At 44.9% G+C, this 25,034-nt stretch overlaps 1 protein-coding gene across 1 annotated transcript; it reads right to left on the bottom strand.

The window, feature by feature from the left end:
* Positions 1-18,471: 18,471 nt before the first annotated feature.
* On the bottom strand, positions 18,472-23,801 carry LOC132592338 (uncharacterized protein K02A2.6-like). Its single transcript, XM_060276099.1, has one exon. It carries the CDS (start codon positions 22,906-22,908, stop codon positions 18,832-18,834), a length of 4,077 nt encoding a protein of 1,358 aa, XP_060132082.1. The 5' UTR covers positions 22,909-23,801; the 3' UTR covers positions 18,472-18,831.
* Between the last annotated feature and the right edge of the window lie 1,233 nt (positions 23,802-25,034).

Below are 25,034 nucleotides of genomic sequence, written 5' to 3'. Positions count from 1 at the left end.
CCTACGTTATGATGTCATTAGGCAGAGACAGAAGCATGATTTTTAAAAGAACGGGGGGGGGGCAGAGTTTCTTAAGATGGTGATGGTTAAGTGAATCGTACCCTCTTCACTGCACATGCAGCAATATCATGCCTCCTAACAGGATGCTCATACACAAAAAGTGTGGTATCCTTTGCCACTTGGAAAGTTCAAATGACTGAGTCATCTAAGGAGGGAGGTGTTCATCTGGAAACACCCTAAGAAAGGAAAATGTGTTCCCGTGGGGCTCCTAATTATGAGGATGGGGCACATATTCCTACAGCTTAAATGTTATCCGCTATCTCTATTGGAACGTTGGGGACTTTTTCTCCCAGGCTGCAATACTATGAACCCTGCCTTGGAAATAAGCCTCGCTGAGTACAGATTGACATGCTTCCAAGTGAACATGTTTAGTATTGCATTGCCAGTGATGTTAACAGTTAAAAGGAAATGGGAGGGATAAGTCCTCTGTGGGAGATGTGCTAAGTAGCAAGTGCATCACTATTCTTGTGTTGCCTCCACTGATCTCTCTACTCTGTTTGCACTTGCAGCAGCAAGACTACTGCCCCCCCCCCACCAGAAATTACAGTGCAGTGCACTATAATTCACCAAATGCAAGCAGCCCAATATATCTCATTTCCACCACTTTCTTCTCAGTTTGTGACCGAATAATAATAATAATTAAAAAGCTCTCTATATCCTGAAAAAGCCATGCAGTTGAAATAAAAGAATGCAAATTCTTTTTCAAATTTGCATTGTTTAATGTTCACAGAATTTGCGTTTTTAAATACTGGTCACACTGCTATAAGCTGCAACGTTTGGGGTTTTTCTTTTTTAAATAGAAACTTGAAATCAGCCTTTTTTGCTAATAAGCCATCTAGCTTTTCAAACCAAAGAAAACCATAATGCAGCCCAAGCTGCTGCTTAGAGCTATTTGCACTAAATTTGGAATTGGGAGCCATTATTGCCGGCCTGGACCTGATTTAGCCAAGCTTATATAAAGGGAGGGACAAAAGGAAAAAAGAGTGACTCACCCATTTTAACACCTAATCCTTTTTTCAAAGAGCTTAACCGAATTTCTAGTAGTGTGAGGCCATCTCTCAGTGCAGCTGGAGACAAAGTGGGAGACTTGGCTTGTGATGTCTTTTTTCTTTTCTATATGAAATTTTCTTTTGAAATAAAAAGCTGAACACCACACAATCAATAATTAGGAGAAAAGAATTAACAAGAATATTATCACAATGAAATTCTCTAAGGGTCCTTAATACAGGGATGGGGAACCTGTATGTTGTTGGAGTCCAACTCCCTCATAGGGATCATTGATTCTGTCGCCTGGGGCTGATGGGAGTTTGAGTCCATCAACATCTGAAGGGCCACAAGTTGCCCATCCCGACCTTAGCAAATCATGGAAGAGCTTGTGAGACAGTTCTAGTAAACCCAACCTTGATGAAAGAATCACTGTTGAGGTTTTGAATGTGCAACTTGCAATGCCTGATACATCAGAGATATTATGTGCATCAGTAGTTGTGGTCAGAAGCTTGAAGGGCTTCAAAAAGGAAAGACAAACTTGGGACCAGTACATCATTTTAAAAATTGGAATTCTTTGCTTGCTGAGTGGGTTCATACATATTAATTTTCTCCCAGATTTTATCAGTCCACTACTGTTCAGGAGATTGCTTAGAGATTTTCAGTTACATGGTATATTGCCTATAATCAAGCATTTTTATTTGCAAAGATTAGTTCCTTTAGTATAAATGTATGTTAAAAAGATATTAAAACAACAGAAAGAGAGGGGGAGAGAGAGAAGTGGCAGGGAAAATGATTGTGTATCCTTGGAAATGTTTGGGGAACCTCATGAGGTGAGAAGGGTCTTGGGTAGGGTAATTTGAAGCAGAGAAGCAATGGACAGAGAAGAGTTAAGTGCACACAAAAATACTTTCCTTCTCTGCTGCAAATCATCCCTTACCATAGCTCCTTTTTCTTTATAGCAGGGAAATACCATTGGGGTTTGTGTGTAATGTTTAGGTCTGTTTGCTACCAATGGACATTGAAAGCTTTGATGGCCCCTCTGTTGACTACTTCTGTGCACAGGTGTAACAGTTTATGTAAAGGTAAAGGGACCCCTGACAGTTAATTCCAGTCACGGACGACTCTGGGGTTGTGGCGCTCATCTCGCTTTACAGGCTGAGGGAGCCAGCGTTTGTCCGCTCCGCAGACAGTTTTTCCGGGTCATATGGCCAGCATGACTAAGTTGCTTCTGGTGCAACAGAACACTGACACCAGAGCAGGGCACGGGAATGCCGTTTACCTTGCCGTCGGAGCAGTACCTATTAATCTACTTGCACTTTTTGGCATGCTTTCGAACTGCTAGGTTGGCAGGAGCTGGGACTGAGCAGTGGGAGTGGTTTAGACCTCAGTGCCACCTGCAGCTCTAACAGCTTATGTAGCTGAACATAAAGTAGTGACTAATCCTGGAAACATCTTCTAGATGTACACAACATTATTGGTCACTTGGGTAGTTGGTAAGGTAACAAACCAATCCAAGAAGAAGAAAAGGAATGAAAAGGAATGAGACAGTCTGGAGATTCCTAACTCTACCCTCAGGTCTTAGAAGATAATGATGCTGCCAAACTCCAAAGAATGCAAGAAGGTCTGGCCCGGTGTTTTGCCCTGACAAATGATTAATTTCATATGCAACCATCCTCCTTAAGACTGAGAGGCTGGTGAACAATATCATTTCAATAAATTAAACTAAATTTTGCTTATTTAGAAGCCTTTTTATGGGAACGTCATTTCATCCAATTAGTCTGAAGCATTTGTCCTTCATTCTTACAAAAACAGGCCACTACACAACCAACACAGGAGAACTTAGAGTTTGGCTTTTATGTATACATTTGAATGGTTTTATATGAAAGGTCCTCAACTATGATATCCTAAAACAGCAGTATTATCTGGAGAGTTATCCTAGAACCAGGGAGAGAGATTTTTTTTAAAAAAAAATCTCACTGATCACCTAGTACTGGTTATATTTTAGTTGGTTCTAATAAAAGCTCTTGAGACTACAGCTGCTTTTGGATCTCTCCCCACCCCCGGACACATAACTTCTGAAGTTACAGCCTTCCCCCCAAAAATCTTATATTTCCCTTTTGGATAATTGTCATGCCTAAAGCATTTTAAAATCAATACAGTATGATGTATGATCCAATGGCATTGGCTGTGGTCTTACATTGGTCAAATGGGACGGAGGGCCATTTCCCAAGAGTTTAGTTTGATTCTTTGGCTTTTTGCCAGGTCATTCTCACAAGCGTCTTGGAGCTTGCTGCCGTCTTTGAGAACTCAATCCCTATTTACCAACAGACCATAAACAGATGTTTAACTGTGCCTTACACATACAAGCTGCAAGTGCAATTGACAAATGATGACCTAACTTGGTCATGTTAATTTTCAGTGGGACTATTTAACTTAGTTAAATACCACCCCTATAAATGGTATACATCCATTGGTGCTTGTGTTCACGTTCTGTCTCCTTACCATGCATGCTGGTTCAGGTACCTGCTTCCTCTTTTCTGCACACCATAGTTTGCCCTTACATCTTGTGTGTTCCCTTCTAATCATGTTTTTTATGGAGCACCTTGTTAAGAGAGAGTGTTAACACTAAATCATTAGCCCACGTGCCAGGACCTCATCTGGTTAACTCCTTGCTGCAGAAAGTTGTGAAACCAGGGCACCATTTTCAGAACATCTTCATATCGCTTGTGGATACTGCCTTAACATCTGCCACACAAAAATTGATAGTTCGCAGCATTGACAGCACAATCCTATGTGTGGCTACTCAGAAATAAGCCCTGTTGATTTCAATTGGACTTAACTCTGACATGAGTGTGTTTAAGATGAAGCCCAAATGGCCTTAAGCTCTTCCCACACACATGCCAATGTGTAGTAACCAAATAAATAGTGCTTTGGGTTCTTGTTTCATTTAGGTTTTTGACAATGGCTGCACATTTTGTCCATTAGGATAAAATAGAGACTTGGTAATATTGAGAGGGAGAGACATGTTACTGTACATACAAGTGTGCATTTCAGGCCATAGAAATTTATGCACTTGAATCATAGCAAGATGCCAAAATTGATCAATGATATGGCTTTCTGTCTTTAAACTTGCAGGCCCTCCCTCTCCTAACCACTTCTTAATTGTTTTTATATGTCAACATTAAGGTCAACACTTGGATAAATGTTCAATTTTATAAGTACTGTATTACCTTGGCTGTGTACTATCAAGACCTTTGCTTGTTTCTCAAATATGTATCCCACCCCCTAAGCATTAAATTTGTAGCAATAAAGTATTGTTTTATTTTAAAGGATGGGAGGTTGCATAGCTGTCATTGTCAGGCTGTGATCCTCAGAGAGAACAATGACTATTAAAGACATGTAATACATAGTGGTGAGCCTGCTAGTCCTTCAGTTGTACTGAAATCAATACAAATGTATGAAAAAGCCCCAGCAGATTTGCAGTGCTGTATGCGCTTAAACTACTGATTTGTTCAAGTGGTTAATTGGACTTTAAAGAGCAAAAAAATATCTCAGAGTCACTGACACCACTTGAGATTAAAGATGATTCATGATAAAGAGCAACTGCCAACATCTTCACTACAGCTCAAGATGTAAAACAAAAGTTAATTATGCAAGCAGAATTAATGATTAGAGGATATTTCTGCTGGGAAGCCCCTGCAGCTTATGAAGAAAAGTAACCTTCCTCCTTTTCTCTCCACTTGATAGCTTTAAAAAAGTCAATTTTCCATTAAGGCTGCGTCTGCCACAGATTTAATGAGCTGCACATCGCACACCACACACACACACCGATGAGACACCGTCTAAGCCAGGCATTCTCGTCCTGTGGGACTGGAGCAGTCAGATCTTTCATTTACTGCAGTCAGAGGCTGGCTTTTATCCATCATGTCTCCCATGGTAGTTTACCACAGGAAACAAAAATTAGGCATTTATTCAGTATACAGACACGTACCACAAATTGCACGCACCAATCCAAGTGTCTCTGTTCCAGCTCTCAGAAAGACAGGCCCCCCCTTTTTTTGTTGCTTCTTATGTTCTTCACAGTCCAGTTGCCTTTTAGTTCAGGCCTCAGAGCCTGGCATTTTGCAGCCTACAGCGGGACCTGTAACAAAAAACTGCAATGCTTTTGCTCAGAGTGCCAGCCAGCCATCCCTTAATACAGCAAGGTTGCCAGATGCCTTGGAACTTGTACGTTTCGGCTTCCGATCGAAAACCGAAAGAGTATTCCAGTTTTTGAACGGTTTTTGGAAGCTGAACGTCCGGCATGGCTTCCGCGGCTTCCAGTTGGCTGCAGGACACTCTTGCAGCCAATTGGAAGCCACGCCTTGTTTTTCGAACTGTTCCAGGAGTCTAAGGGACTCCCAAAATGCATTCTGTTTGAGAACCAAGGTACAACTGTACCCCGTTCCATTCCCCTCGTCTTCTATCTCTCCCGCCACCCTGTAAGGCACTCAGCATTCAGTAGCCCCTAGGTATGCTCAGTCCTCATTGGGTTTTTTAAAGGGATTTCCACCACCTCCTCCAAACTTGTCTACAAATCTCTGCAAGCCTTGGGGTTCCTCCCAAACTGATGATACCTCCCCTTCATGCATGGGTCATGCTATTTTGGTTACATAGAGAGGCACACTCGGAGAATGACATACAATATTAATCATGCTAGGTGTATGGCAGGTAAAGGAGTAACTAGACTAAAACTGATTGGTGGCACCTACAGAGATGATGATCACCTGTTAAACAGAATAGCTCAGCTAACCACTGCCTGGAACTCCCACCTCTTCACCCTGTTTAGTTAACCATCTTGAATGTAAATTCAATCTAGTTTATGGAGGATTTGTAGACAGTAAGGAATCTGTTTGTTTTCTCCACCGAGATTTAGGATATTGGGAGACCCTGCTTACGGTTCAACTGTTGCCAGGTTCACATGAGGATGAACAGGTGAGAAATCCTTTGACAATACAGCCAGCCTTCCTTGATGCTCACTTGGGGCCTTCAAAACCATTCTTGTTCTGTGGTCCAGCTGGATAATGTTGTGGTATCTGGCCCATTTCTTGCAAAATGTTTTGTACTCATGATCCAATAGCCAAGGTTTCTTTTATATGCATTTATTATTGGTACAAACTTTTTTTCCTTTTTAATGATTTTCCATTTCAAAATATACGTGTTTTGAGTTGGATAGCCATGATTTATCAATATGTGCGCACACTGTTGCAACTGATATCACATGATACAAAATGCGTCTTTAAGAAACAGCCCTCAGTAGACACCAGACAGATTCCATTTCCCTCAAGCACTTCCTTTGACATACAGTAAGACTGCAACTTACGCAGAGTTGCATTTTTGAGATCACGCCTAGAACCAAAATCGCGTACGTATAGTCAAAACACATTGAATTCAGTGGTGGATGTGATTGCCTTTTTTCCCTGGATGCCTACCCCGCCCTTTTAAATTTTCTTTTTACCAAGAGTGTGAAAATGTACAAGTTAAATGAAAGTAAGTTGAGGGCTTCCTTTATCTTCAAAAAGAGGCCCTCCAGAACAGTGTGGGTGGTGCAGGAAGAGAAGAGGGAATTTGCCAAAAAAACACACAAAAAAAACCCTGCTCCTTTTCCTGCCCATGGGAGTGAACAGCTCCTGGAGCAGGAATCTGCTATATTTGACTGACTTATGAAAGAAGCCCAGCCTACCCCTTGTTAGTTATTAATCTGATTTTTGGCTGCATTTCGTTCTTTTAGTTATAGTTTAGGGTTTTTTGGGTGTGTGTGTGTACATTTTATATGATGATGTGTATGAATTCTGTTCCAATGTGGATGCTCCCTTGGGAATCTACTTGTAAGATTAGAAGTTGGGATAGAAATACCCTGGCTAAATACATCTTGGCTGCCTCACCACTAATCTCTGACCTGACTGTTCGTGAATAAGTTACAAGGGTCGGTGGGGTCTAACCTCTTTACGCTGGCCTTTGACAGCTGAAGTTATTTTGTTTTGTGGGACCCAGCCTCTTGTGTCAAATCTGTCCAGTTCTGTTTTGAGTGGAGCAGCTTAATTGTTTTACTTGTGCTTATAACTGTAGGATTATGTTGTAACCCATCCTCAGACTTTATGGTGAAGAGCAGGTAAGAAATAGCTAACTAGCTAGCTAACCTAAGGATCGTGTCTGAGAGGGGAAGACCTCAGTATACAAATCCTTGCTTCACCACAAAGCTCAAAGCATAGCCATAGCTGCCAAGTTTTCCCTTTTCTCGCGAGGAAGCCTATTCAGCATAAGGGAATTTCCCTTAAAAATAGGGAGAACTTGGCAGCTATGAGCATAGCTGTGGCTAGTCACTCCCATTCTCATCCTAACCTCTCCTTCAGGGCTGTTGCAAGGATAAAAGGGGACAATATGTGTGTGTGTGTGTTGCCCTGATCTCCTCAAAAAATGTATATAGTAATAATTGGGGATGTGCCATTTAACTGGTTAGAAGCCTTTTTTAATGGGCTAAAAACATTCCTGACAACCATTTATTTATTTTTACAATAAATACTTTGGGCTGTATCCCATGTAGTGCTAAGTTAAAGGTAAAGGTAAAGGGACCCCTGACCATTAGGTCCAGTCGTGACCGACTCTGGGGTTGCGCGCTCATCTCGCATTATTGGCTGAGGGAGCCGGCGTATAGCTTCCAGGTCATGTGGCCAGCATGACAAAGCTGCTTCTGGCAAACCAGAGCAGCACATGGAAACGCCGTTTACCTTCCCGCTGTAGCGGTTCCTATTTATCTACTTGCATTTTGACGTGCTTTCGAACTGCTAGGTTGGCAGGAGCTGGGACCAAGCAACGGGAGCTCACCCCGTCACAGGGATTCGAACCGCCGACCTTCTGATCAGCAAGCCCTAGGCTCAGTGGTTTAACCACAGCGCCACCTGGGTCCCTAAGTTAAAGCCCCTTGAAATAAGTTAAAGCCCCTTAAAATACTTGTTCTGCTGGCAAAATCTGTTGCACCAGTGAAACGTTGTTGCATAAACAAGTTGCGGGCGGTCGCCTTGTTGCACAACATATTGTGGATCTGTTGCACACGTTTCCGCTGGCACCGTTGTGTGGTTGGGATTCCTCTGTCGTGCAACAATGAAGCTCACCTGTCCGCTAGCACAAGAAGTGCTCTGCGGGCAGATGGTCCCATGTTCAGTCCCCTTTGGCAGCATCTTCAGGCAGTGATGGGAGCATCCCCTACCCGATGCTCCGCAGAGCCACCGCGGATGCTCGTCAGAGTAGACAAATATTGGGCTAGGGGGTCTGGCTATGTTCTATGTAGGTGATATGGCCCATTATTTTGAAAATACATTTATTTATTTATTTTAAAAAACCCATAAGATTCCAGGCATTATCTTAAAAGGCATCCCTCTTCACTTTCATATAGAAAGGAAGGCCTCTTCTAATGTAGAATTCTCTTCCGCCACATGGCTGATTAAAACCAACACCCACCCTGCGCTGGGTGAGTTTCAGCTGCTCCCTTCACCTCTGAGAAGACCATTGAGAACCATTGCCTGGCCACTAGCAGCAATGAAAGGCTGTTGAGCCTCATGCCCTTCCCTCAAAGGACACCAGAAGGTCCTGCTGCCTAGGAGGTGGAGGCTGAAGGGCAAAGCCAAGTCAGGTGAGGATGGGAATTGTTACCTGAAGGATCCCATCACTCACCATAGGGACTTTTCTGTCATTGTGGAAATCTTCCAAATGCCATCCGGAGAGCCTCTTGGGATGTAGGTACAGGGGTACCTTGACTTACGAACGACTTGACATCCGAATTTTTCGACTTACGAATGGGGCAAATGGCCGCACGCTTACGAATTTCTCGACATCCGAATGGAAACCGCGGCGGTTTTAGATAGGGTTTTTTCGACTTACGAATTTTTAGATGGGGTTGGTTCGACTTACAAATTTTTCAACCTACGAAGGTTCCTTTGGAATGGATTAAATTCGTAAGTCGAGGCACCACTGTATTCTAAATTAATAAACATAGCCTGTCCTTCAAAATTGTATTTTTGGTCATCCGCTGATTTACAGTAATATATTGAAACTCATTTGATTAATCAACTACGATTTATTCAACTGAGTGGCTTAGTTTTATCATCATCATCATCATCATGGTTTCATAGAATCAGAATTCTAGAGGCGGAAGGGACCCTGAGGATCATCTAGTCCAACCCCGTGGGATGCAGACATATGCAGCTGTCTCATACAGTGATTGAACTTACACCATACTCTAACTAACCAGCTGAGCTGGTATGTAATGTACGGTAGATCTTTGGAGATCTGTTTTCCTCCCTTTGTTATGAGGATACCACCTTTATTCCTCCCTCCGTTTCCTTCTCTCTCTTTTTGCTTGTTGGTGATCCATGCAGAAGGTGAGTCCCATCCTCTAGCCTCAAAACCGCTGATTCTCATAGGAGCCTTCGCGAGAGGGGGTTGTATTCATTTATTTTACAAAACCCTTTCAGGTATCGGCACATGCAGTACATCACCCCTACCTACGGTACATGTTTCGTGGGGAGTTCTGAAAGAACTCTTGAAAGGTTGGTGAGGCAAGGCTGCTTTGCAGGAGCCGAGCCCAAAAAAGCTGGTTATTATGCGTGTTTTAACAGTTCTCACCCTGATCCTAGCTTTCTGTCACTTTCACCTCCTGAAAGAAGTCAGGTTGACAGATCTGAAATTTCCTGGCTGTTTTTTTAAAAAACAACAACAACAAAAGACTGGTGCTCCGTGGACCAAGTCAACCAGCAAGGAGACTGATTTCAGAGACAAAGTTACATGTCTGAGTTAATAGTTGAACAATTACACATTTTAGGCCTCTAAGAGCCCTTGGGTGAACGCCATCTGCCCCAGCACCTTGTTACATTTTAATTTGTCCATTAGTTCTAAAGTGCTATCCTTTGTCACCTCTCAGCCAGGCTGTTCTCCAACTGCAAATGCAAGAAAGGGATCCTCTTTGATCATGGAAGTTGCACTTTTTTTAGCTTTGAAGTACTTTTTCAAACAGCTGCTCTTCCTTAGCTTTGAAGAGGCCACTCTCTACCACTGGCCCTAAAGAGCAAGCCAAACTATAAGGGCCTAGGTAGGGGTGGGGAATTATAATTTATTTGACCGTTCCAGGGCAGAGGAATATAATTACGTTATTTAATAACTGGCCATGTTTGATTAAGGACAAAGCTGGCACGAAAGTGTACTTGAAGGAGATGTTCAGGGCCAGTGGTAGAGAATGCTCTTGTTTTCAATGTGCGTGGAAGGGACTAAATGTGTAATAGCATGAGCTGCGATCCAGGGAAATGTCCAGTTCAAAAGTCACTTCTGCCAGTCATAGACTAGGGGGGCCTTATGCAGGTGGCAGCCCCTCAGTTCCTGCCTCCAAGTGCAATATGCAAGGGCTGTGTGGGAGACAACACATAATACTCATTCTGCATTAGTAACAACTCAGTTGTTTAATGTGGCAGCACCCAAACTCTGCAACTGCTTTGCCTACTGGTATCCAGCAGGCACCTTCACTGTGCTCTTCGGCACCTTCTAAAAACAGGCTTAGAAAGTGGAGGTAATTTTTATCTGTTTTAGTATTTTAACTTCTGTGTGTTTTAAAGTATCGTTACAATTTTTTCTTGATTTTATTGGTTTTTTTTTTTTTGGTAAATTGCTTTGATGGTGGGTTGGTTTTTAGATAGATACTTTATTGTCATTGTACTTTAAATAGTACAACAAAATTGAATGCCCTCCCTTAAAAACAAAACAAAAACCCAATTACAGTCACACACACATACATACACATCTCCCTATTCTGTTACACTGGCTTTGTTTAAAGTTGTGGCTTCCAAAGTTTTTACAGTGCTGGAGGAGAAAGTCACTTATGTTTCCTTTTTCTTTTGTGTTGCCTATTAGCTCTGCTTCACTTCTGAGGCAGGTTGCTTTGTACATCTTGAAGGGCTCGGTTTAAGTTTTGCACATTTCACAGTAGCGCGGTAGCCTGCAAGTGTGGGTTAGTGAAGAGCAGTAGTTGGGAGATGGAGGATTGGAGTGGTGTTCAGCTTGTTTCAAAAAAAGTAGGCGCAGTCCTTGTTTCAGAACTTCATCCCTCACTCAAGGGATCCAGTGGTGTTCTGGGTTAAAATGTATGCTGGAGAACAGATTACAAGCCGGGACTCTCTGAAAGAGAAACTGAAATGGAATAAAAGAAGGTGGAATCTCCTTGTTTCTTTGGTATGTGAGAGTGAGAACAAATGATGAGCTTGGGGCCACTCTCTCTGCATCGCCCTCGCCTCCTTCTTAAGTGGATCGTAATCCATGGAGAGCCTGGTGTCTCAGCCACTCCCGTCGGGATATTGTTTAGGTAAAAATAATCTGCTCTTACAGCTTCTTTTTTACTTCTTTTTTCTTTTTCTTTTTTGCACTCAAGCAATGCATAAATTTTTATTATACCCAGCCAGATCATATAGCTTGTCTAGCCCAGTTCTGTCTACACACAGACTGGAAGTAGCCGTCTAGGGCAGGCATGTCAAACCTGTGGCCCTCCAGATGTTTTGGACTACAATTCCCATCTTCCCCAACCACTGGTCCTGCTAGCTAGGGATCATGGGAGTTGTAGGCCAAAACATCTGGAGGGCCGCAGGTTTGACATGCCTGGTCTAGGGTTTCAGGCAGGGGCTTCCCCCAGCCTTACCTGGAGATGCCAGTGGGAATTGAATTTGTGACCTGCATGCAAGGCCTGCATGTCTAATCAGTAGTAGGTCTCATTGGGTTTAATGGAAGTCACGTCCAGGAAAGTGTATTTCTGGCTTAGACAATTGTTGCAAACTGCCCTGGGACGTGCTGGCGAAATGTGGGTAATAGATTTAACAAATCACAGAATTGGAAGGGACCTCAAGGGTCATGTAGTCCAACAACCTCCAGTGCAGAGATCTCTTTGCCCAATGTGGGGCTCAAACCCATGACCCTGAAATTAAGAGTCTCATGTTCTACCAGCTAAGCCAGGCACCCCCAAACTTTGGCCCTTCACATGTTTTGGACTACAATTCCCACCATCCCTGAACACTGGTCCTCTTAGCTAGGGATCATGGGAGTTGTAGGCCAAAACCTCTGGAGGGCCGCAGTCTGGGGGTGCCTGATTTAAGCTATCCTTGCTGCAATGATTATACCAGCATCTTCAGAAAGATGTCAAAACCTCAGAAGGTTTACTTCGCCACCATCCCTGAATCTAGTTCCTCAACAGCACAGCAGCAATGGGGATGTGATTACTTACGACCACAATGGTGAAGCGAGGGGGCCTGAGGGCAATAAATAATGGGATAATGTTTTGCTTGAAAGTTATTCAATTACAGTATATTAATTGTTAGGGAACAACTGGGCAGCACTCTCCCAGATCGATATATAGGCGGACGTTCAGACACAGATACATATTTACAAATCAGCCAGGTTAATTAAGGACACCTTTTTATTTGATCAATCTTACCAATTCAGCAGTTAAAGAGCATCTCTGATGAGTTTCAGGGCTTGAATAAAAAAAGATCCCCACCAGTTCTTCCCTTGAGAAAGAAGCAGAAAAATGCGGGGGAGGCTGAGTAAGAGAGTGGCAAGCAGATGTGGTGCCTGGCAAGTGCCAAGTGTCTTTTGTGAATCCTTTTTTTAAAAATTAAAAAAAAACTTGATTTATACCTTTAAGGTGAGAATGAGCCCTTTAGCTCCCTGGGCAAGCAAGCCAGCAGCCAAACAACAGCAGCAAATAACCCTGCCTGCAAAAACAAAACACCCAGGGCTTTGCACTCATTTGCCTGGAGAAGGTAAATTACCAGCTTCTTTGTTTTCCTTTGAAGCCTCAGTGACAAATGAGGGGAGAACAGGCTGCAATTAGCAAGCTGGAGTCTGGGACTGCATTGCAGGACCGCCTTTCCTCTGATGCATAATTAAAAACTCCTGCTGGATTAAAAGGCAGAGACATGACTGGAATTTGCATTAGGGGGGGGGGTGCAAGATTACCTAATTAGCAATCCCATCCCAAGTCTGAGTCTGAACCTCAGGACAAGAAACAGGCGATAGATAACTCTGTTGCCCTAAGAGATTTGTTCTTCTCTCCTGACATCCACTGTTTATTGGATTAATTGTTTTATTTCCACTGCTCATTATCCTGTGCTGGAGGGAAGGAGGTTGTCACCCCCCCCCCTCCCCAGTGAGCCAGGTCAAGGCAGGCTACGAGTACAAGGGCATACCCAAAGAGATCTCTGGGTATATCACTGCAATCCTCGCTACCAAGTAAGTTTCTGGGCACAGTTTGCTGGTTTTGACCTGTAAAGCCTTAAACGAAGACCCCTCTCCTCACATGAACCAACCCTCATATAACACCAGTCCTGAAAGACCTATATTGGCTCCCAGTACGTTTCCAAACACAATTCAAAGTGTTGGTGCTGACCTTTAAAGCCCTAAACAGCCTCGGTCCAGTATACCCGAAGAAGCGTCTCTACCCCCATCGTTCTGCCCAGACACTGAGGTCCAGCACCGAGGGCCGTCTGGAGGTTCCCTCAGTGCAAGAAGCGAGGTTATGGGGAACCAGGCAGAGGGCCTTCTTGGTAGTGGCGCCCACCCTGTGGAACACCCTCCCATCAGATGTCAAGGAAATAAACAACTATCTGACTTTTAGAAGACATCTGAAGGGAAGCTTTTAATGTTTGATGTTTTATCGTGTTTTTAATATTCTGTTGGGAGCCGTCAAGAGTGGCTGGGGAAACCCAGCCAGATGGGCAGGGTATTAATAGGAATAAGAATAAGAATAATTACTCATTTGAGGCCCCTTTCTGTGTGAGATAGGTGCAGAAAGTGGGCAACAAGAGAACAGGCCTTCTCAGTGGTGACTCCCCATTTATAGAACATACTTTCCAGGGAGGCAGGCCAAGCACCATCTCTTATCACTTTTTAGGTGCCAGGCAAATAATGTTATTCACCCCGGCCTCCAGATTCTGGTTATTTTTCAGTGGGGTGGAGTTGAAGCTGCTCTTTGGTATATATTATTGTTGCATTCTAGGTGGTTTTAATACTTTTTTATATAAAAAAGTTCATTTTTGTTAAGTCACTTTGAGGACCCTAAATACAGTCTGACTGGCAAGGAGATGGGGGGAAGGCTAGCAAATCCACTTGCAGATCTCTCCCTGGTAGCCCCTCCCTCCCCCCCAATAAATTTTCTCAGGACTAGGAAGAGGAGAGGAACACCAGCTGTGGACTTTTGACTGACTTACAGCTGACAGCTTCCCTATTTAAGGAGTGGTGACACAGGCACACTCCCCAAGACTGCAACACCTTGAAGTCTACCTGTGTCAGCAGGTAAAGAAAAGTGAAAATGGGGGGTGGGTGGGAGGCACTGGGAGGAAATCCACCTTGCAAATAGTAGCCTTGCTGAACCCGAGGACCGGGGGGGGGGCAGAAACACCCACTATGGTTTATTGCACTTGGGGTAGGGTTGCACTTAGGATGAGAACAGGGAGGGATTGGTGGAGGGGGATACAGTGGTACCTCAGGTTAAGAACTTAATTCGTTCCGGAGGTCCGTTCTTAACCTGAAACTGTTCTTAACCTGAAGCACCACTTTAGCTAATGGGGCCTTTTGCTGCCGCCGCCACGCTGCCAGAGCACGATTTCTGTTCCCAACCTGAGGTAAAATTCTTAACCTGAGGTACTATTTCTGGGTTAGCGGAGTTTGTAACCTGAAGCGTTTGTAACCCGAGGTACCAGCGACTCAAAAACCACAGAGCGTTAGTTGGCACAGAGTGGAAGAGGGAGGGAGGGAGGGGGCTGCCACAAGGAAAATAGCATGTGGGAACCATTGCTAAGACCTCTTGGTTCTATAATCTGCTCAAATGTGTTTGTTTTTATCTAGGTATTTGGTTAAATTGAAACGGTTAATTTTTGTTGCTGCAGTTTTGCTCATGATATAATGTTTCAGTTATTCATTGGTCCTGTTTTTGTAATTTTTGTACATCCGTTGCTTTCCCCCTGTTTGTTTTTATTACTTTATTCCCTGCTCTGGGATTGAGAACATTAAATGAGGGGGGGGCTATAAATACTTCCAATAAATATATGCTTTGTGTGCCAATGTTCCCAGTTCAGCCATTGGCATTTCTAGCTTAAAAGGGTTTGGTAGCTGGTGATGGGAAAGGCATTTTCTGGAGAGCTGCAGCTGGTCAGAGTATGCAATATTTGGCCAGGTGGCCTGAATCAGGGTAAAATAGCTTTGCATGTGCATATAATCTGGGACAATTTAGTGTAAAAAGCAGCAGTACCAGATCATTTAAAATGTGGTAGTCTTCCTCTTCTTTCAAGCCTCTTCTAAAACCTTAGATTTCCCATGAAGCATTAGGCCAGGGGTGGGAAAGCTCAGGCCCAGGGGCCAAATATGTGGCCCTTCAGCGCTCTCTCTCTCTCTCTCTCTCTCTCTCTCTCTCTCTCACTCACTCTCTCTCTCTCTCTCTCTGAACTCTTTCCAGGCTCCACCCCTTACTGGTCCTGCTTCACACCCTGGAGTGCTTTTGTTGGGCTGGAATGTGCCCTTGGATTCTGACGTATGCCTTTAGCTTCGCTTGATAGGCTGGGGGGGGGGGTTGCAGAAACGAACCTACTGTACAAAGTAAAATTTGCATGGACTGCTCCACCCACTTTCCCCTATACCCTGCCCCCCGCAGCTTTTAGCATGTGACCCTCTTAAGGTTGTCCGGAAGAGAACGCAGCCCTGTTTTAAATGGTGGGAGCATTGTTTTAACATTAGTTTCGTACTCCCTTGTAAGAAGAAAGCAATGACACAGCAAAAGGACAGAGAAGACAATGGGTAATTCTGGTGCAAACCGCAATTTTTGTTTTGTAAACACCTGTTTATATAAATATAAACAAATCGTGCACCTCTTCCTGCAAGCATCTGTTAATCACATGACGGGAGTATTATTACCAAAGCTCTCCCTACTTTAGCTCACACCCTCTTCTCTTGCTTTATTTCCCATGATATCCTTCTGGGCTGTGACTTTTGCTCCTTGCACTTTAATCAAAACTTCTGCACCTACCCTCTTGAAATGGGAGTGTTGTGAAGTCTTTTTTAAAAAACACACTTTTTTGTAATGGCAGAGGTGATTGGAATATTGTTCATTCATCAGAAGTATGATCTGTTGTCCTCAGTTGACCTAGATATCTATAGAAGGGCCCAGAGAGCTAAATTAAATTTTAAATAGTCTTGCGACAAATTGATGCAAAGCTGAAATGTATACAAAATAAGCACAGAGACCATTTGAGATAACTGGGCTCGTTTTTGTATATATACCTGATCTCTTGCACAGAAATGTCTATCTCTTGTAGGGCATGGTTTTTTTTTGGCTCCAGAATCTCCCAACTGAGAACAACATTGAAAGCATCTGCCAAACTAGGCTCTGCTCCATGAAAAAAAAATCTGCCATGCTACCTTCTCTTTTAGGTGTCACACAACTTTCTGCTTCTTCGTTTCTGCTGTAAGAGCCCAACAAGCTCTCCCTCTCGAATCTGTTCTCTTAAAGTGATCCCACTCATTCCCTAAGGTGGCCTGTATGTCTTATTCTACAAAGGACAGGTGGCTGTTTGAAGCGCTGCCAGAGGATGGTCTTCTTTGAAGGTGTCTTCTGTTTGAAAGGCTGTTGGAGGACAGTCCTCTGCGCAGAGGTGGCTTGTGAGGGAGGGGGGCAGAGACAGTGGTGGTCTCCCAGCAGCAACAGCAGAAGAAGCCATAGGGCCTTCTGCATACCAGGCAAATGCTTTACCACCGAGCTGCAGGCCTTCCTGTAAGCAGATGGCTCAGACAGTAGAGCCAAGATGCAGCACACGCTACTTGGGACACCAAGCCCACTTGCAGTTAGTTAGTGACTGGAAATTCGAGAAAGCATAGAAGATGAGTCCTGCTGGATAGGACCAAAGGCCTAGCTAGTTATTCCGTTCCTACAGGGCGCAACTTGGGAAGCACACAAGCAGGAGGTGAGGAGAGATCACTCTCTTTTCCAATCGTGTTCTCCAGCGACTGGGATTCTGAGGCTGTTGCCTCTGATGCTGGAGGTAATATAAAGTCACCATGACTAGTGGCCATGGATTAGCCTCATCTTTTGCCTAGTCCGATGCCGAAACTAAATTGGTGACCATCAGTGCATCTTGTGGAAGCGAATTCCATAGTTTAACAATGTGTTGTGTGTAGGACTTACACAGAAGTAAGTTTTTAAAAGTTATTATGCTGATTGGCAATAGCTCATTGTGCACTTTACCTTGAGAGATTAGCAAGATACTGGCTGGACTCTGTGTTTGTTGGCATCGGTGCTGCCTCTGTAGCTCGACTGTGTAGGTCCAGAGCAGGTAGTTACTACAATCTGGGTGTGTTGTCATTTAGTATTAAAGAACTATTTATTCCATGCCTGACTAACGTAATTGCCTGCAATAGACCATAGAGTTATAAGGAAACATTGCATTGAACATGTTGTGCCTATCTCAGAATGTTGAACTTCATTCTCATTATGCTCAAGGATTAGCCCTAGGAGGGAGTCCAAAGTGCATGTGAATGAATGAAGATTGTCCTTAAGCTACAGATAGGGACTCTAATATTCCTTTTACATTTCACCTTTGCAAAGCAAAGCCTTTTAGGACATTGTGCAAAAGCCCGTGCAAATCTTATTCAAATGCATCTCAACACCCATGAGGACTGGACACTACAGTAATACTGCTAAGCATACCTGTAGTAGCAATTTAGAACACCCTTCCACAACTTGTCACCCTCCAGCTATTTTGAGCCACAATTCCATCAGTCCCAGAGAGCATGGCTGATGGTCAGGGATTTGGGGAGTTGTAGTCCATCTGGAGGACGCCATGTTTGGGAAGAATGGTTTAGAGCGGTAGTCTTCAGCCTTTTCAGACCCAGGCCCTGCTTTTAATGCAAACATGCATTTCTTAATCCTTTACTGCATATTTTCATAGTGGGTCCTGGCCCACCAGCTGAAGACCAGTAACTGGAAGCATTATACACGCATTAATTTTATCATCCTTGCAACAACCACAAAGGCAGATTAGTTTTGTTATCTAGGGTGGGTTGATTTGAATAAAGGCAATTTAAATAAATCAATTTATATCACAGAGGGGAGAAAAGACCAATCTCACTCACTTATTCAAATCAAATTTCCCATTGTGAAATTAATATGCCAAACATGTGTACATACCGTACCTATTGGTTGCTATAACAGTTGAAACATTCATTTCAAGCTGCTTTGAATTCTTGCACAATCTACGACCATTACCAAACCCTTTGCTCATGTAGCCTATGTGATTTTTGCACTGCTCAATTGTATTTGTAACAGTATGACAGAGGCATCGCTTCTGGTGATGTGCACCCTCATTGTTGTGACGTGGGGTTTGTGATTTCAGCTCTCTTGACATAACATGCTGGAGACAGTTCTCTAGTAACAGCTCTTTATTAAAGTGAACAAGACTGAAGACTGAGGAGAGGAAAGCTACATTTATAGGGACAGGGGACTAGCTAGGAAGGGATACATTTTGGAGGGAACAATATCAAGCAATCACAGTGCTGCCTTTTGGAGGAAACCAATAAGACAGAGGATCCAAATACAGCAGCTTAAATGAGCCAATAGTAGCTGTACCCTCTGGAACCAAAAGGCAGTTACTTTATCCTAATGCAAATACAGACAATAATAATACAGATATAAAATCCTTTGACTCAATACACAACACCCCTCCCCCCCTAGTGAGCACAGCAGACGTAATCCCTCAGGTACTGTGGGGTCCTACAACTTCTACCTGATCTCCTGACAACAGGTGTTGCAGGTTCTGGATTGGGTGTTACCTGTGGTGGAGGGGCTGCTATAGGGGTTTCATCAGGAACAGATGGAGTCCCAGACATCTCAGGGTCCCCGACCTGTACCTCGTCATCATGAGGACTAGCAGACCCTGGTTCATTTGCTGAAGCCCCTGGTGACTGTACCTCTGGACCATTTTCACTCTGGTCTTGCAGCTGTGCGTCATTAGCCAGGGATGAATTATCTGACTCCTCCCTGCTGAGCGCCCGGCGCCTCAGCTGATCTATATGTCTCTTCCAAACTTGCCCATTTTCCAAGGTCACATAATAGGACACAGGTCCACTAGCCCGGGTGATCACACCGGCCACCCACCGCGGACCTCGTGAATAGTTCCTCACCCAGACCAGATCTTCAGGGGCGAGATACCTTGTTGTGTCAGTCTCAGCCTGGGGGGTTGCTCTTGAATTACGGTTTGGCATTTTATCTGGGTGGACATAATCCAGCACCGTTACCAGTCTTCTACCTAAGAGCAGCTCGGCTGGCGACTTGCCCGTCGCAGTACACGGCGTCGCATGCTGCAAAAATAACATTCGCGCAATGCGAGCCGACCAGTTACCCTCCATTAAGCGCGCAATGGATTCTTTGGCTGTTCTTACCATGCGCTCAGCCTGCCCATTGGAGGATGGGTGAAAGGGCGCGGATGTGACCCCTCTTATAAAGTTATCAGCCAAGAATGCCCTGAATTCTTGGGATACAAAAGCTGCCCCATTATCTGATACAATGGTCTCAGGTAACCCGTGGGTAGCAAACAGCTGCCTCAACACCTTGATTACGGCAGCTGATGCCATGTTAGGGACCATCGCCACTTCTAACCATTTGGAATATGCATCAACGATAACCAAAAAGACCTTCCCTTGGAATGGCCCAGCAAAATCTATGTGCAGCCGGCTCCAGGGAGTCCTGGACTGCTCCCACCAGTGGACTGGTGCTCTGGCCACTTCTGGCCGCACCTCTTGGCATGCCTTGCATGTTCGTACCCATTGTTCTATGTTCTGGTCCATTCCAGGCCACCACACATAACATCGGGCTAGCGACTTCATCCTGACCATTCCCGGGTGTCCCATGTGAAGCGTCTCAAGAACCCTGTTTCTCAGTGGTGCTGGGATGATCACCCTATCTCCCCATAGGAGACAACCCTTATGCATGGACAATTCGTGCTGCCTTGTCGCATAAGGCCTGAATTTTTCTTCATGCGGACCACCTGGCCACCCCCTCCCCACCCAAGTGAGCACACGGGAGAGAACAGCATCTTTCCTAGTTTTCTCAGCTATATCCGTAGCTGTTACAGGAGCCCCCGGAAGTGTTTCTAGCATCATAATGTGCTCCGCCGGAGCAGGATCCTCATTGCTCCCGCCAGGAAGGGGCAATCGACTCAGCGCATCAGCATGGCACAACTGTTTCCCCGGCACATGGGTCAAGGTGTACTGGAACCCATTCAGGAATATTGACCAACGCAACATTCTGGGGGAGAGAATTTGTGGCGTTTGTTTGTTTGGGTTGAACAACCCTAACAGTGGTTTGTGGTCCGTTTCAATGGAGAAATGGCGACCGTACAAATAATCATAGAACCTTTTGATTCCGGACACAATAGCCAGTGCCTCTTTATCAATTTGAGCATAGTTGCGCTCTGTGGGCGACAACGTACGGGAATAGAAAGAGATGGGCTTTTCCGACCCATCCGGTTCCCTATGACTCAGCACAGCCCCCAGACCGTATTGAGAGGCATCACATGCCAGGACCAGCGGCTTTGACTCATCATAATGAGCAAGGACGCTCCTGCTACTCAGCATTCCTCGCAAGGAGTCAAAAGCCTTCTGCTGCTCCCGCCCCCATCGCCACACATTCTTTTTCTGCAATAGTCTATGTAATGGTTCAGCTACCGAAGCTTTCTGGGGTAAGAACGAATGATAAAAGTTAATAAGTCCCAGGAATGACTGCAACTCCGTCTTGTTCTGTGGTCGTGGTGCCTCGATGATGGCCTTAATCTTAGCATCTGTGGGGTGGATGCCTGATGCATCAATTTTAAACCCCAAGAAATCCACAGTTGGCACCCCAAAACTGCATTTTTCTTTTTTCAGTTGCAACCCCACCTCCTTGAACTTGAGCAACACTGCACGGACACGCGCAACCAGTTCCTGTGGGTCTTTTCCAGCAATCAAAACATCATCAAAAAATGGCAAGACCCCCGGCAGACCTCTTAACAGGCGTTCCATGAGCCCTTGAAAAATCCCTGGGGCCACACAAACTCCGAACTGTAATCTGTTAACTCTGAACGCCCCTTTATGTGTGACAATAGTCTGTGCTTCCGCTGATTGTGGGGTTACTGGCAGCTGTTGGTAAGCTTGTGCCAGGTCAATTTTGGCGAACACCTTGCCCCCAGCCAGTTTAGCCAACAGATGTGATACGACTGGAATGGGGTATGAGTTTCCCCTGAGTGCCTTATTGATAGTACATTTGTAATCTGCACATATCCTGACTTCCCCATTTGCTTTAAGGGGTGTGACGATTGGAGTCTCCCACTTAGCAGAGTCCACGGGTGAGAGAACTCCCTGCTTGACCAATTTATCCAGCTCTGCCTCGATCTTGGGTTGCAGTGCAAATGGCACTCGCCTTGGTTTGAGTCGGATTGGAGCCACCCCGGGGTCCAACTCGAAGTCAACTGGGGGCCCTTTATAACAACCCAGTTTTCCATTAAAGAGACCAGCAAATTCCTTGCATAATACCTCGCTCATCTCAGGGCAGGTTTGGATTGAATTAAGCCCTGAGATACTCAGTCCCAGGGCAGGGAACCAGTCAGTGCCCAGGAGACTGGGGCGACTGCCCTTCGCAATCACCAGTTTGAGTACAGCCTGTTTGTCCCGGAACTGTACTCTCACGGCACACATTCCCATAACATGGATGCGGCCTGCTGAGTACGACTGCAAGGTTGCCGGAAAGGGCTCCAGAGGGGGCAACTTACCCCTGGGGAAGAATGTCTTCGCGGTCTGGTCCGACACGATGGTGAATGCGGATCCGGAGTCCACCTCCATGTCGCACTGCTGACCCTCAATCTTCACCTTGACGTGTGCCTTGCCTTGCGCTGGAAACTGCACGGCCCTCCCGTTGATCTCCGTTACGTAGTGGCAGTCCTTTAGAAAACGAGTTGCTGTGGGCGGTCTGCGATGCTCCAGTCTAGGTGCTCCTGTCGCTCCCGACGCCGCTGATCTACAGACCCTGGCGATGTGACCCGTCTTTCCGCACGTCCGGCAGATAGCATCCCTGAAACGACAACTCTTCCTTTCATGGTTTCCGCCACAACCTGGGCAACTGCCTCGGCGATCTCTGTGCACTGTGCAGGCCTGACGCACCGACTCGACCCCACGGACTGGGCTCTGGCTCGGAGTAGCCTCTAGCTCGTCCATGGCATGTGCAACTTCTATCTGTGGCTTAGTGGCCTTGCGACTGGCATCAAGCTCCTCTCTTTCATAATTCTCCGTGGCGGTGGCCTCCTTCAAGGCTGAAGCAAGGGTAACCTCTTCTTTAGCCACGATGCGTCTTCTGGCTTTCTTGCTGCTCAGACCACCAATAAACCGATCCAGGAGAGTCTCTTCCAGATTTTGGAAGCCGCAGTGCTGAGCGAGCTTCCGGAGTTCAGCCAGAAATGTGGATACAGACTCCCCAGCATGCTGCTGCCTCTTATGGAACTCCATCCGCCGGGCCATCTTGGTCTCAGTAGGCGCCAAGTGGCTTGTTAGGCAGGCAAGAATATCTTTGAGAGATGTCTCACTCAGCTTCGCTGGAGCAAGTAATGCCTTGGCCAGCTTGAAGGTCTCGGGCCCACAGTAGCTCAGGAATGTGGCCCTTCTTTTGCTGGCATCGGTGATCCCTTGAGCCACTGCAAAGAACTCGAAGCGTTCGACGTAGTCTTCCCAGGTGTGGGGCCCTGATGGCTGGAAGGGCTCCAATACCCTTGGACTCTCCATTGTCCTAGCGGGCAGGGTCGTCTTCTCAGCTGGCCAGTGAGTCTTGTTCTCAGCTGCAATCCGGACTCTGAGGCAGGGTTGTGTTTAACCGCTCCTCAGCATTCCGGATCCCACCTTCGTCGCCAGTTGTTGTGACGTGGGGTTTGTGATTTCAGCTCTCTTGACATAACATGCTGGAGACAGTTCTCTAGTAACAGCTCTTTATTAAAGTGAACAAGACTGAAGACTGAGGAGAGGAAAGCTACATTTATAGGGACAGGGGACTAGCTAGGAAGGGATACATTTTGGAGGGAACAATATCAAGCAATCACAGTGCTGCCTTTTGGAGGAAACCAATAAGACAGAGGATCCAAATACAGCAGCTTAAATGAGCCAATAGTAGCTGTACCCTCTGGAACCAAAAGGCAGTTACTTTATCTTAATGCAAATACAGACAATAATAATACAGATATAAAATCCTTTGACTCAATACACAACACTCATCTCTCTTTTCTTGCTGTGCTCAATTGAGGTGTGTGAAGCACTACAGAAACCTATTTGGCCTGAGAGTGATGGGGAACCCCTGGTCCTCGATACGTTTTCAGCTTCCCTAGCTCTGAGAACTAGGCAACCACCAACCTATTTTATTTAACTTTAATTCTGGACACACAGATAAAGAAGACAAATTAAAACACAGGTAGAATTTCTGAACGTCTCTTCAGAAAAGTGTGTGAATGTCAACGTTGAAGACATTTTAAAAATCCAGGGCTGGGGTGAGAAACTTATAGACAGCCCTCCACATACTGTTGGACTCAACTCCCAACAGCTGCAGCTAGCATGGCCAATAATCAGGGGTGATAGGAGTTGGAGTTTAACAACTGTTTGACTTTTTCGCCAACACAGTGTTTGCACAGTGACTGGAGTGTAGACATAAAAGGCTGCCCGCAATATCTTTGCTTAGTTTTAATTTTCAAGACAACAGTAAAAAACTGCAAGCCATCACTCCTCCTCACCACCAGCAGCATACAAAAGATTTAATCAACTTAAATACAGTTTTCAAATCAATTATCCTATCACATCCCTTCCTGCATCCAGTGCAGAAAGTAAACTCCCCTTTTAATTAGTCAAATAGCCAAGAGACCACAGGTGTGCAGCTAACTGCAAACATACACCTGTGAACTTCAATTAACCAACCCCGTTCCTGCATAGCATCACTGACCACTTTAAGGTAAAGAAAAACCAACCTGGGTATCTTCAGCTGCCTCTGAAACTTATCTGCAGCCTAAGGTGAATTAGGAACAACAAGAATGCCAAATATGTGCAGAGTGCAACTTGGAAAGCTTTGTCTCCTGCAGAGCAAAGCTAGGAAGGGGGGATTCTCCCAAGTTTATCTGCAGGAAGGGATTGAGCAAGGGAAAACACTTTTTAAAGCATAAGGTTAACCTGGTGCCTGGAGGTTATCAACTGTATCTGTCCCCCCCCCCCCCGGGAGGAGCAGAGATCTCCCAGCACATCAAGCCACTGCTAAAAGGCACCTTGTGTTGAGCTCCCAGGCAATTTTCAGCCATGTTCCACATTACAGCATTGATTAATATATCATTAATAAGTTTAATGTACATATGAATATGCAACGTCTCTAAATGGTGTACATTAAACAGAATAAGATCATTTTTTAAAAAAAAATTCAGTATAACACCAGGAGCTAAAATTCAAAGAAACACATCAATACATCAGAAATTTGTTACAGATTGTCTTTACTACTCAATTTAGGCCTCAGAGCAGTGTTTGTTTATGTATCGTGAAATATTGTATAGCTTTTCCTTTTTGCACGTTTGCAATAGCATTATATTCTGCCGTGGAGATTTCCTAGTTAAAAAGCTGGCTGCTCACCAGTATCCCATGGATTAGAACTAACCTGGACACACGAGTTGCAAATATGAGAGTCTGATGTTTTCGTTTGCCAGCAGGCTCAAACAATTCTGCTTGTCAGGCTCGCCATAGCGAGTATGGCACTGCCCTCTGGTGAACAGGGTGAGCAGATAGCCTCTTGCCCCTTATGAAGCCTCCCTAGAGGGGTTGAAGGGGGAGGTAATTGTCCTGGCACTTGTGCAGTGATTCACCCCCCTTCCCCAACTCCAAAATGAGCA

The sequence above is a fragment of the Zootoca vivipara genome, chromosome 6 (assembly GCF_963506605.1).
Source record: "Zootoca vivipara chromosome 6, rZooViv1.1, whole genome shotgun sequence".
Lineage (NCBI taxonomy): Eukaryota > Metazoa > Chordata > Lepidosauria > Squamata > Lacertidae > Zootoca > Zootoca vivipara.
The sequence above is the reverse complement of the archived record's forward strand: the minus strand, read 5'-3'. Positions and strand labels throughout refer to the sequence as shown.